The 12,783-nt window shown below is 38.3% G+C and overlaps 1 protein-coding gene across 4 annotated transcripts in view; it reads right to left on the reverse strand.

Annotated features, from left to right (window-relative positions):
• PPP2R3A (protein phosphatase 2 regulatory subunit B''alpha) overlaps positions 1 to 12,783 on the reverse strand; it is a 233,025-nt gene that overhangs the window by 147,142 nt on the left and 73,100 nt on the right. The window contains exon 1 of one of the 4 annotated variants that reach the window (XM_061420911.1): positions 1,247 to 1,717. The exons of the other annotated variants lie outside the window; for them this stretch is intronic. Coding sequence (XP_061276895.1) covers positions 1,247 to 1,378 — 132 coding nt within the window. The 5' untranslated portion in view covers positions 1,379 to 1,717. Of the gene's footprint in view, positions 1 to 1,246; positions 1,718 to 12,783 lie in introns of those variants that run through there. 4 annotated transcript variants of the gene reach the window in all.

Raw genomic sequence — 12,783 nt, forward strand, 5'->3', positions numbered from 1 at the left:
ACCTTGCTTTCCTCAGTGTACTTAACGTAGAGCAGTTCACTAATAGGCAAGTATTTATTAATTCACTGTGTAATTCCATATTTAATAAAACTGATATTAACATTTAAAGGGAAAAGAAAAAGAATGCATTTATTCTGAACTTTTCAGGTATACTGATTTACTTTTTACTGAGTTCAATAGGAGACATATAATTTAATCCTTAAAGGAGTTTAATAAAACTGACACTTTACAACATTACAGACTAAAACAGTAATATAAAGTTTGTCAGATTTACTAAGTTTAGCATCTGCCCACTTTGATAAAACTTTTTCATTCATATCTAGGATTACAAGAGAATTAAAAGAGATAAAGAGAATTAGCTGTGCAAAGCATCTCAGCTCTCCAGAACCTTACAGTATCATTTAGGCAGTCATTCTGGACAGAACCGTAACGCTATTATGTTAGTGTAGCATTTCCAATATTTGACCATTTTTTACCTGTTTTTAAAAAAGCAATTTCACATGGTTCAGTCAAATAATCTGAAATTAGTGTAGGTCAGAATAACTATGAAACTGTGGTTTCTTGCTGGATTCTGGATGCCCGTCATGATATGGCTCACAATTTGTACTGTATTCAATGCTAGGCAACTTGTTTCGTGAGATACTAGACCTACGGTTGTGAGCAAGTAAGCATGGTCTCTGCAGACAGAAATGACTCAACCTCACAGCTGAGGGAAGACATTCTTTTACAACCCAGAAGTAACTGCCATGCTTTATTACCTATACACAGTATATCACACACACACAACTGCTGATATATGTAAAAATAGTCTTTTCAAAAAGCCATGATTATTAGCATCAATATTCCTTTTTAAAAAAGATTACAGATGTATGCATGTTAAAACAAATTTAGTCTACTGATTCAAAGTGCAAACAGGCTTTTAATATGGAAATTCTAATTTCTCAAAGATATTTTTATGAAAAATTCTAAAGTACAAAATATTTGTTAAGTTGTATTTACTGTCTCTAAAACTGGATTCTCTCTCTACAAGAGAAAAATGTGAGTACTGTACTTCAGGTCCAGAAGGTCTATTTTTAAACCTGTTGGAATCTCTCTACAAATAGCTTTCTGGAAATAGCTGAATAGAGGACACAGATTAATTCCTTGATCTAATATCAAGTGAGCTGTAAAATTATTTGTAAGTTAGTTCACTGGGTGGTTTTATTAGTAATAAAAATATTTTAAAAGAAACACCCAAGTTTCAAACCTGTGTCTGCTGAAATGACTTCAGCCGCTTCTTAAACCGTGACGGGAGAACAAAATCACAGCCCCTTGCCAGGAAAGCTAACTCTCCCCTTAAATCCGGGTCCCTTCGTAGAGATGTTTCCTTGATCATCATCTTTGAAAAGTGGATGTTTACTTAGCAACTGTCCAGCACACTTCTGAAGATAGTCAGATTTAATACGTTGTCAGTCTTGTCAGGTAGAAAGGTATTTTTTTCTTCTTTATCTCCCAAAGAAATTAAGTTCAAGCATTGTGCTCTCCCAGCCTCCAGGGACCACAATCCATGCTTGTACTGACATGCAGCTGGTTCCCAAGTAAAGCCTGTGGCTCCCAAGACCTGCTCATAATTTTCAAGTAAGAAACGGGCTGCAATGGGCCTGCTGCTCCGCGTAGGTAGCTTTATGTCAAATTGACCTGCCCATGTAGAGAATACAGAGCCTTCTGGGAAAGGAAGCACCCACTACTCTGCACACCAAAGTTAGAAACATTACAGCTGGACCTAAAAATAGTGACTTCTCAGATAAAGCTAACTTCTTAAACTCAAGAGTATATGAGGTGTCACCACACATAAAACAGCTCCTGCTCAAGCCAGAAGAGAATGTGTAGAGGATTTTTGATTTTGTTACTTAATATTTTATGACAAAAAAAAAAAAACAACACGCTGCACTTCAAATGTGAAACTATCATTTTAACTATCATTTTAATTTTAAAAAATTTCCTTATTAGGAGGGAAGCAAATATCCAACACCTTCTAGATATATCCACAGGATGTTTGGAGAAAAATATGGAGAAAAACACTTTTATCCTCAAATGGGAATATACAAAGAGATTTGTTACGTCTCAGATTTTAAAATTAAAAAAATTTTCTGGTTTGTTTGCAGAAGACTATCTTAGTGATCAAATATACTTTTCTGAAGTGATTCTAAATCTGGATACATTTGAAAATTTATTGTCAAAGAAAGTGACAGAATTCCAAAAGAAAGCAGATTTAGATGCAGAGAGGTGAATGAAATTTGGCTATAGTAAAGGTACAAAAGATGATCACACAGCAGTGACATAACAGATCTTGAATTTGTGAGACTTGTTTTTCTTAAGAAGCTTTGAAGAATTCTCAGATTTAAAATATATTCTATTATTTTATCATCTATTGAATAGCTGCCTTAATTATTTACAAGTGAATCAAGTACTCAGTCATATTTAATATTCAGAATTCAATATTTATTTTCAATCACCCATATTTAAATCCATATTGATTTTCTACTAATTGAAAGTATAAATCAAATATTACCAAATAAACCCCCTAAACCAAAAAGAACTTATGATTCTCTTCTGCTGAACCTTTGTCTAATTAATGGGAATTAAATTCTTCAGTTTTGACAACATTCTGTAACATGTATATTTGGCTTATATATCTAAATCCATAGTTTTCAAATTTCTTAAGCTGTAGAATTCTCCCCTCATACAAAATCTTACCTGACAGTTTTTAATATATATTCTGATTGAAAGAGGATTACCCTGAAAGCATTGGGCTAATGCTTTAACCTGGGCCTTTCCTTTGTGCCCCCAATTTTCCTCATTTCAGGCTGACTCTTTGAGCTAGGTGGCTTCCCCTACACTCTTGTTTGTAATACTCTAATTCCTCCTTCATTATTTACCTCTAAATTAAAACATTTAATAAGTTTATTATGAATGCAACTGGGTTTTTAGACTTGTGAAATAATGCTTTTTCAATTAAAATCACATCTTTGCTGTATTTCTCCCCTTCCCAATATCAACCTGTGGCTTTGGGGGGTGACTTTTCATCCCCTTCCTGAGAACACTCCTCAAATTATATACACATTAACCATCCTTCAAAATTCAACTCAAATTTTACCTATTTCATAAAGGATTAGCTATTTAAGCCCACTTACTGCAATTCTCTTAATAAAATACTGTAGAATCTTTCTTGAATGATTCCATTTATTCTCTGGATGAGCCAATGCTCTCTCTTCATTTCATCTATAAAAGAAAACCACCAATGCCCTGGACACACTGATTCATGGCTAACAGTTTAGTTTCTGTTATGCTCTCATGTGTCTTATCTCAGTAGCTGAGTTTAATGCTAAGAGCTAGTTGTACTCATTCCCACTTACTTATACTGGCTGTACTTTTCACAGTAATTATTCAATTCATAAACTAATGAGTGTGGAAAAAAGAGTTGATATTTTTATAATTGAGGGGAAGACTCTAAATTTAATATATAAGACTTAGTAAAGGCAAAAAACTACTGAAATTTTGTCACTGTAAAATTAAATTATTGGTGTGATAAAAGAAAAAAACATTAAAATCTAGACGGTATCTACATTCAAACTGTTTTACTGCTGACTTAAGTTCCCGGAAATAAGGGAACAAATGTACTAAGTATGATTTATTAAAGAAAGATGTCATGAAACTTCAATTTCCAACTATGACACTTATTTCCAAAGAAAAGACTTTGGCACTACATTAAAAGATCTGAATACTTGAAGTCTGAGTTAAAATAAAATGTTTAACATACACATTTTACAGAATACATAGAGTTTATGATGTCCTACTGAGTAACTACCCATAACCCAATCATGTTCAGGTAAATGGGCTTCTACTGTAATATTTTATAACCTGACAATATTTTCCAAGTGTCTAAACTCTTGAGGGTATGGTCAATTTTAAAGTCACTCAATCATTCAACAAATATTTTTCTGATGCTTTTAATATGCAGTTACTTTGCCAAGTGCTGAGGATATGAAGATAAAGAAGTGATCCTTTTTTCATTGCACCTAGCACAATCTCAGTTTGGAGCAAAGGACAATGAATACTTTCATTTCATTTACTTCTCATAAATCTTTTGAGTTTCAAAGTCAGAACAGTGGTTAAACGTCTGGCCTGCTATCCCTCTTAGGCAAGAAGAAAACATTTCTCTGTGTCTTTTGATGGCGAAATAAGCTCTAAGTTTTTATTTACCCAAGTGCTTTCCCAAAAATTCAGAGGGGAGAAAAGGCCAGGTCCCCTAAAGGGAGTTAGGGAAGAAATGGTATGTGGCAATGAGTTACTGATGGAGAAAGACTATTTTGAAATTTATTTGCCTTTATCTTATTTACTTGTGTTTCTATGTAAGTATACCTGCTTGGTTCTAGAAAGAATCTGAGAATGTGAGCTGGTTTCAAGAAGTATATGATAACTAGAACACAGCAGCAAAGAACATGGGTTTTAGAGTGACCTCTTCTTTACTGGGAAAAGGTCAAACATAAGGAATTTCACTATTAATTCAAACACAGCCTATAATCTACTCTCTTCTCTATTTTAATCACAGAGAAAAGTATACAACCCTTGAGGCTGGGTGCTGGAAGGGGAAAGCTGTTTCTAGGTGAGAGGTTTCCCTGGAGGGACTAAACAGAATGAGGAAGAACAGAAAACTATAGTTTATAAATTCAACTTGAAAAGATGGAAAGTTGGGCAGTTTTAATGGAAAGAGTGGACTGTAAGGGTCTTCCCAGTGTCCTTCTGGAATAAACCATGAGATATTCTCTCCTGCCCTCTGCAGCATACATGAAGTCTCTCATAGCAAGAGAGCTAGCCAACAGTAGGTGTCTCCTGCACAGCAACCTGCATCTCTTTTTTGGCCTGCAAATCATTCATGTGCATACACTACCTGAAGACCCAGGTTGTCCTGTCTGGACCACAGGCCAAACCTGGGTCTTCAGGGCAGCTGTGCTGACTAGAGGATGAGAAAAGACTGGTGCTCTCTTGTTCTGAGAACGACTGGGATAGATCAGGTGCTACCTCAAGATCCAGCTGCCTCAGCTGGGCTTCCTTTCCTATCTTATCATTCTATATATGTTCTCCCAGAGCAAACATGCTTGAGTAAGGAGGATAACCTTTCTCAAAGAGAACAAGTTTGGTGGTGCGTTCTTGAGTAACAGGGTTTTACAGGCTCCCTGGCAGGGGTACATAGAAGAGAGGCTGGTCTCTCTGAAATGACTCTAAAAACTAAAGAATTGTTTTAGGGTAGCCTCCAGTACATCAAGTGAGAAAAGATATTCCTTCATCGTGTCCTGAAATGACCTGCAGAACTGAGGCGTGAGTCCAGAAAGAGCTTGCATCCTGAAGGAGGGTGACAGTGGGAGGAGACAGAGGATAAAACTGTATATGACACCAACATATTCTGTTTTTGTAGAATTCACTTTTTGAAGCTTAGTTTGAAACTCAGGATGGATTTTCCAGAGCTTTCCAAATCCTTTCACGACTCTTTGCCCTTCCCCACCAGTTCTATGGGATGTTTTAAGAAAAGAAAAATGGGTTGATTACACAAGATAGAGAAAATTTTGAATACCTGCTGAAGATGTAAATCACTTATTTTGAATTATATAAAACTGCTAAACAGTTAATGTTGTGTATGCAACATTTTGTCCTAAAATAAGTCTAGCTTTTATTTTACAAACCAACATGTAAAGTCAAACCAGCCTCAAATGAAGATGACTTTGGAGACTGAGAGAACAGCATCCACCAAGGTCTCAGAGTTAAGACCTGGTTGGAATAGACAATGCAGCAAAACCATCAACATCTGAGTGCAAGCCTGGAAATCAGCTCAGCTGTGAGGACCTGTGTTGAGGTGAAGATCAGAACCAGGTCCAGAAAGCAGCAGAGTCATTCTAAATTCACATCAAAAGATTTTGCTCATAAGATGCTACAGGAGGAAAAAAAAGTTACATATTAAAGAGGAAGTTCTGCTACATGAAGAGGGTACTTCTGATTTTAAAAAGGAAGCTGCCTGTTTCGAAAAACTTGAAAATGCTAAATCAAAAGCCTTTCTGTCTACATGAAAACTTGTATGTGAATGTTCATAGTAGTGTTATTCACAGTAGCCAAAAAGTGGAAACAACCCAAATGGCCATCAGTTGATTGATGGATAAACAGAATGTGGTATATTCCTACAATGGGACATTATTTAACCATAAAAAGGAATGAAATACTGACACATACTACATGATGAACTTTTAAAGCATTTGCTAAGTGAAAGAAGCCAGACACAAAAGACCACATATTGTATGATTCCATTTACATGAAATGTCCAAAATAGGCAAATTCATAGCGATGGAAAGATTAGTGATTGCCAGGGGCTGGTGGCTGGGGGGATGGGGAGTGACTGCTAATGAATACAAATTTTTTGTGAAGTGATGAAAATGTTCTGGAATTAGTGCTGATGGTTACGTAATCTTGTTGAATATACTAAAAACCACCCCAGTACTCTTGCCTGGAAAATCCCATGGACGGAGGAGCCTGGTGGGCCGCAGTCCATGGGGTTGCGAAGAGTCGGACTCGACTGAGCGACTTCACTTTGACTTTTTACTTTCATGCACTGGAGAAGGAAATGGCAACCCACTCCAGTGTTCTTGCCTGGAGAATCCCAGGGACGGGGGAGCCTGGTGGGCTGCCGTCTATGGGGTCTCACAGAGTCAGACACGACTGAAGTGACTTAGCAGAGCAGATACTAAAGACCTATGAATTATGCACTTGGTATGGTTGTATTTTATTAATGTATAAACATAAAGTGATATAATAAACATGACAGGGCATATAGTTGGTTCAGCTGATGTACAATATTATATGTTACAGGTGTACAATGTATGATTCTTAACCAGGCACTTTATTTTTTTAACTTTAAATTTTTGTATTGGAGTATAGCCAATTAACAATGCTGTGATAGGTTTCAGGTGGACAGCAAAGGGACTCAGCCGTACATATTGAATTAAGCACTTTTAAAAGGGTAAATTTTATACTATTATATTTCAATTTTAAAAAGTCTTTCTCATCTTGGCTCTAACTGGCAAAGCAGTTATTAATTTAAAAAAAAGTTATAATAACTTGGAATCACAGACTTTGCTTAAAATATCATCATAAAGCTTTAACAGAGAAAACTGATTATAAGCCAATTAGTTAATTACTCTTAATCCTAAATTTTTATATCCTCATTTATGCTCCAACTTGGTGTCTTTGCATTATTTAATAGCTTGCTCTGTTTTGCCAGTAACATTATTTACTCTTAAGTAATGAAGCACTGGAGTGGGGAATGTAGGCTGGGTGGCTGTGGTGATCTGTGGCTTCTTTGCTCCTCTAGCCTTAACTTCACTGGTTGCAGAAAAACAGGAGCAGATCTGATAAGCATTTCTATGTCTTGCTTCAACTGCATCGAAATGATAGGAACACATTCCATGACCCATAAGACAAAGAACCCACAAATCTAGTATTTTTACCTCTCAGTGTTCCTAACACTTGGAGTAGATGTTCTTCTGGGATCTGGGGCAGGGAGAGATAATTAAGAACCTAAAATTATTACATATGATAATTCTTGGATGTCTACAACTTCTGGTTCCTAGAGTACTGTACTTTTTAGTCTGCCTTTCTTCTTCCTCAGTAATTACTTCAAGTAGAGACTGCTCATTACAGAGCATAAGAAATTCATTTTGGGCTCATAAATATGTCAGACAACTTAAGTTAGAAGGAATAGAGGGTTTCTAATCCACTGACACTGCCATGTTGAGTATCAGTGAACGCACAGTGGCAGTACTGTAACATACCTTGCCCCCCTAAATACCTTGCCCCGGTGTCTTTGTGGGGGGTGTGCATGTGTACGGTTTCTCAGTAATTTGGGGTGAATTAAGAGATGTCAGAAGAGAAGGCTAGAATTGATGGTCAAAGACCCTAGGGATGATCTTTATGTTGCAAATATAATAGCTGATGGAGCTGTATCTCCTGCATGCCAAAGTGTCTTTTGAATGCCTGGTTTTAAAGAGGGGAGAACTGCGCATGTTTATCAGTTGATGGAATGATCAAAGGGAAAAAACTGATGACTGCAGGGGAGAAAGGGGCCGGGGCCTGAGAATATGTATTTCTATCCAGTTCCCAGGTGATGCTAATGCTGTTAGTTGGGAACTACACTTCTAAAGCTACTGACATAAAAACAGGACCAGAGAAGGACTAGCTAAAGAAGGGCAGACGACAAGCTCACTGAAGGAGAGATCAAAGAACTGAGAAGCTCATGGATTGGATGCCTCATCTACTGAAAACTCACGAGAATCTTGGCAAGTAGTATTGAAAAGGGCCAAACAGCCAGGAGCTAAAATCATCAAGGAAGGGACGTGGGGTTGGCAGATGACTACAATCAAGGAAAGGTAGGGCTTCCCTTGTGGCTCAGCTGGTAAAGAATTTGCCTGCAATGCTGGAGACCTGGGTTTGAGCCCTGGGTTGGGAAGATCCCCTGGAGGAGGGCATGTCAACCCACTCTAGATTCTTGCCTGGAAAATCCGGTGGACAGAGGAGCCTGGTGCGCTACAGTCCATGGGGTTGCAAAGAGTCAGATACGACTGAACAACTAAGCAAGGTGGATAGTGAGTCTGATGACATTAGCTCAAAGCCGGGGGATGGTAGTTTCAGAGAAGCGGGAAAAAGAATAGTCTGGAAGTTGCAATGAAATGCAAGAACATTTACTGCTTCCTCCAGATCCAGTGAGACAGGGGTAGAGTGGGAAAGAAAAGAGTCGCCATTTCACATGGCTATAGTACCCCTGGGTGCCAGTGGTAAAGAACCTGCTTGCCAATGCAGGAGATGTAAGAGATTATGTGTTCAGTCCTTGGGTCAGAAAGATACCCTGGAGGAGGGCATGGCAACCCATTCTAGTATTCTTGCCTGAAGAATCCCATGGACAGAGGAGCCTGGAGGGTTACAGTCCATGGGGCCACAAAGAGTCGGACACCATGGAAGCGACTTAGCACACACCCTTAGGGAGAGATGGGTTTCAGATAGAACAAGAGGGTAAAGGGAATGTTTAGAAGAGTTCGATGACCTAGGACATTTTGCCAGTGAATGATCAAGAGGGCACAGTGAAAGATTTCAGGGCTGGACTCAGAAACAGGATATACAAGAGTAGGGTGAGGAGGTGAGGTGAGTGGTTATGTGAACTCCTAGACTTCTGTGGTGACTGATGTAAACAGGGATGAAGGGCTATTGGATTAGTCCTGATCTTAAGGCAGAGAATAGTGAAGCTGTGTGCTGGGTAGGTCCATGAGGGGAACCACAGGCTGACCAGAAGCAATCTGAGTTCTGGGAGCTCCTTTCACTTCTGTTTTGGAGGCTGGGGAGGGCTATACATATCAGGAGTACCTGGATATCTGGGTCTCAGTCTTACTTCTATAAGAACATGTGTAATTTAGAGTGTATTTACCCCCCAATTTTTTGCATACACATAAACATACTAATTACAAAAAGGGATCACATTGGTATATTTGTTTTACAATTTATATCTTTATCTTGACAATTGATGTGAATAATTAGAAAGGATGGAGATGCAACAGGACCTGATCTCAAAAGACATTAAAGGTGGAGGGGAAATACCTGTTGAACTCATCCTGTAAATTTATATGTGCCATTGGCCAGATCTCTTTACTTTTATTAATCTCTGTGGTGGTTAAATGAAGTAGAAGGGAGAATAGTTTCTTGCTGTATTGATGAGTGCTTTGATTTCTATTCAAATATTTGCAGCACTGAACCCAAGAAACCGTCAGCACCTAAAGCTGAGGGAGAAGAAACATTTTCCCTCAATGATATGACTGCTCAGTCTTAATGAAGGTATGATACAAACCTAGAAAGTAAAAGAAGAATGCTTCAGAAGAAGCTTTTAATAAGATTCCAAAAGTGTGTTCTTCTATAATTTCATTTTCGTAATTATTCTACATTTAAACATATATGAAATTATACAATATAGTATCTAAACTTTGAAAAGACTCATAATATTAGATCATTAACCAAGGAAGGCTCTTGATTCCCCCTGGAATGATATGTGAAACACATATTACTGATCAGGGTCAGAAAGAAACAAAGAAAGTTCTAGTAACGGTGCAAATCCTACCCACCTTGAAAGATTTCTCTGACCCTCTTGGGCATCCAAAAACAGACCCAGAGGAGGGAGGAGGGAGGGGGTTCAGGATGGGGAACACGGGTATACCTGTGGCGGATTCATGTTGATGTATGGCAAAAGCAATACAATATTGTAAAGTAATTAACCTCCAATTAAAATAAATAGATTTAGATTTTAAAAAAAATGCTATACTGAAGGTAAGTGGCCAGAAAAGTTCTTTTCCAAGCTAAATCTGTTGGGATGAAGGTGGGACTTCTAAGACGGGGAAAAGGAATTTTCAGGATTTAAATAAACAGCTCATATGTGGAGGTACTACAATAGGGCTTGAGGGTGAAGTGGTGAATAAGAGAGTGCCTACAGTCTACAATCAAAACACTTTCATCCTGTGATAAGGTAAAATGATCTATACTCTTAATGGGGTTCTCCCCTCTAGTCAGGGGAGGTGATAGGATTTTCCCCAGAACTCCATAGGTTTTTAGGTGTTACAAGCTAGAGGAATTAAGAGGCTACAGGTCTGGGTGAGATCTGAGTCTTGCTGAGGCACCAGCCTCAAGTCCTAGAAGGGAACCAGTTGTCAGGTTCTTTTGCATGCATCTTTGAGAAGCCAAGGGCCAGGAAAGAGATGGCCTTCAGGCAAGAGAGCACAGTTTCTACTTGAGAAGCAGGCAAACCAGACAAGCAAAAATCCCTTCATTTGATTATCCATTCACTTATTTGTTTATTCATTCAATAAATACTTATTTAATGCTACCATTTGTTAAATAAAGGCCAATGGAGGATAGTGCCAGGCAAAGAAACTTGAAAGGGACTCATAAATCTCTCTGCATGTGCTTATTTTAATATTTCATTTTTATTAGGTAGGTTTGGGAGCTGGAGATTATAATTTTGGAGCCTGAAGTGGTAAAAGAGAAGATGATATGAATCAGGGTGTCAGATAAGACTGTCTGCTTGAAGTGTGACTTAAAACCTGCAAAAAACAATGGGAACTACCCATTCAACCCTTTACTTTATTAGCATGAGTCCTATCAACTATCAACTTAGAATTTTAAATAAGATAAGCAAAGCAGCCTGATATTTTCTTTTATACTCTCTAGGAAGGAGAGTTCTGTTAAGCCAATTTGACTTACTCTTAATCATCAAGATTAGACTACCAGAGAGCTTGGGTTTGAAATAATGGATTTATGATCTAGCCATCTAGCCTCCCTTACTGGATTCCCCAAGGACCAAAAACTTCTATTTGTAAGATAGATGGAGAAGATTAACATGGACCACAGCCTTGTATAACTCAATGAAACTATGAGCCATGCCGTGTAGGGCCACCCAAGACGGATGGGTCATGGTGGAGAGTTCTGACAAAACATGGTCCACTGGAGAAGGGAATGGCAAACCACTTCAGTATTCTTGCCTTGAAGATCCCATGAACAGTATGAACAGGCAAAAAGACAGGACATTGAAAGATGAATTCCACAGCTTGGTAGGTGCCCGATATGCCACTGGAGAACAGTGAAGAAACAACTCCAGAATGAAGAGACAGAGCCAAAGCAAAAAGAACACCCAGTTGTGGATGTGACTGGTGATGGAAGTAAAGTCCGACGCTGTAAAGAACAATACTGCATAGGAACCTGGAATGTTAGGTCCGTGAATCAAGGTAAATTGGAAGTAGTTAAACAGGAGATGGTAAGAGTGAATGTTGACATTCTAGGAATCAGCGAACTAAAATGGACTGGAATGTGTGAATTTAACTCAGATGACTGTTATATCTACTACTGTGGGTAAGAATCCCTTAGATGAAATGAAGTAGCCCTCATAACAACAGAAGAGTCTGGAATGCAGTACTTGGATGCAATCTCAAAAATGACAGAATGATCTCTGTTCCTTTCCAAGGCAAACCATTCAACATCATGGTAATCCAAGTCTATGCCCCAACGAGTAACGCTGAAGAAGCTGAATGGTTCTAGGAAGACCTACAAGACCTTCTAGAACTAACACCCAAAAAAGACGTCCTTTTCATTATAGGGGGCTAGAATGAAAAAGTAGAAGTCAAGAGATATCTGGAGTAACAGGCACATTTGGCCTTGGAGTACAAAATGAAGCAGGGCAAAGGCTAACAGAGTTTGGCCAAGAAAATGTACTGGTCATAGCAGACGCCCTCTTCCAACAACACAAGAGAAAACTCTATACATGGACATCAACAGATGGTCAATACCAAAATCAGATTGATTATATTCTTTGCAGCCAAAGATGGAGAAGCTCTATACAGTCCGCAAAAACAAGACCGGGAGCTGACTGTGGTTCAGATCATGAACTCCTTATTGCCAAATTCAGACTTAAATTGAAGAAAGTAGGGAAAACCACTAGACCATTCAGGTATGACCTAAATCAAATCCCTTATGATTATACAGTGGAAGTGACAAATAGATTCAAGGGATTAGATCTGATAGAGTGCCTGAAGAACTATGGATGGAGGTTTGTGACATTGTACAGGAGGCAGTGATCAAGACCATCCCCAAGAAAAAGTAATGCAAAAAGGCAAAATGGTTGTCTGAGGAGGCCTTACAAATAGCTGAGAAAAGAAGAGAAGCTAAAGGCAA

The sequence above is a fragment of the Bos javanicus genome, chromosome 1 (assembly GCF_032452875.1).
Source record: "Bos javanicus breed banteng chromosome 1, ARS-OSU_banteng_1.0, whole genome shotgun sequence".
Taxonomy (NCBI): Eukaryota; Metazoa; Chordata; class Mammalia; order Artiodactyla; family Bovidae; genus Bos; species Bos javanicus.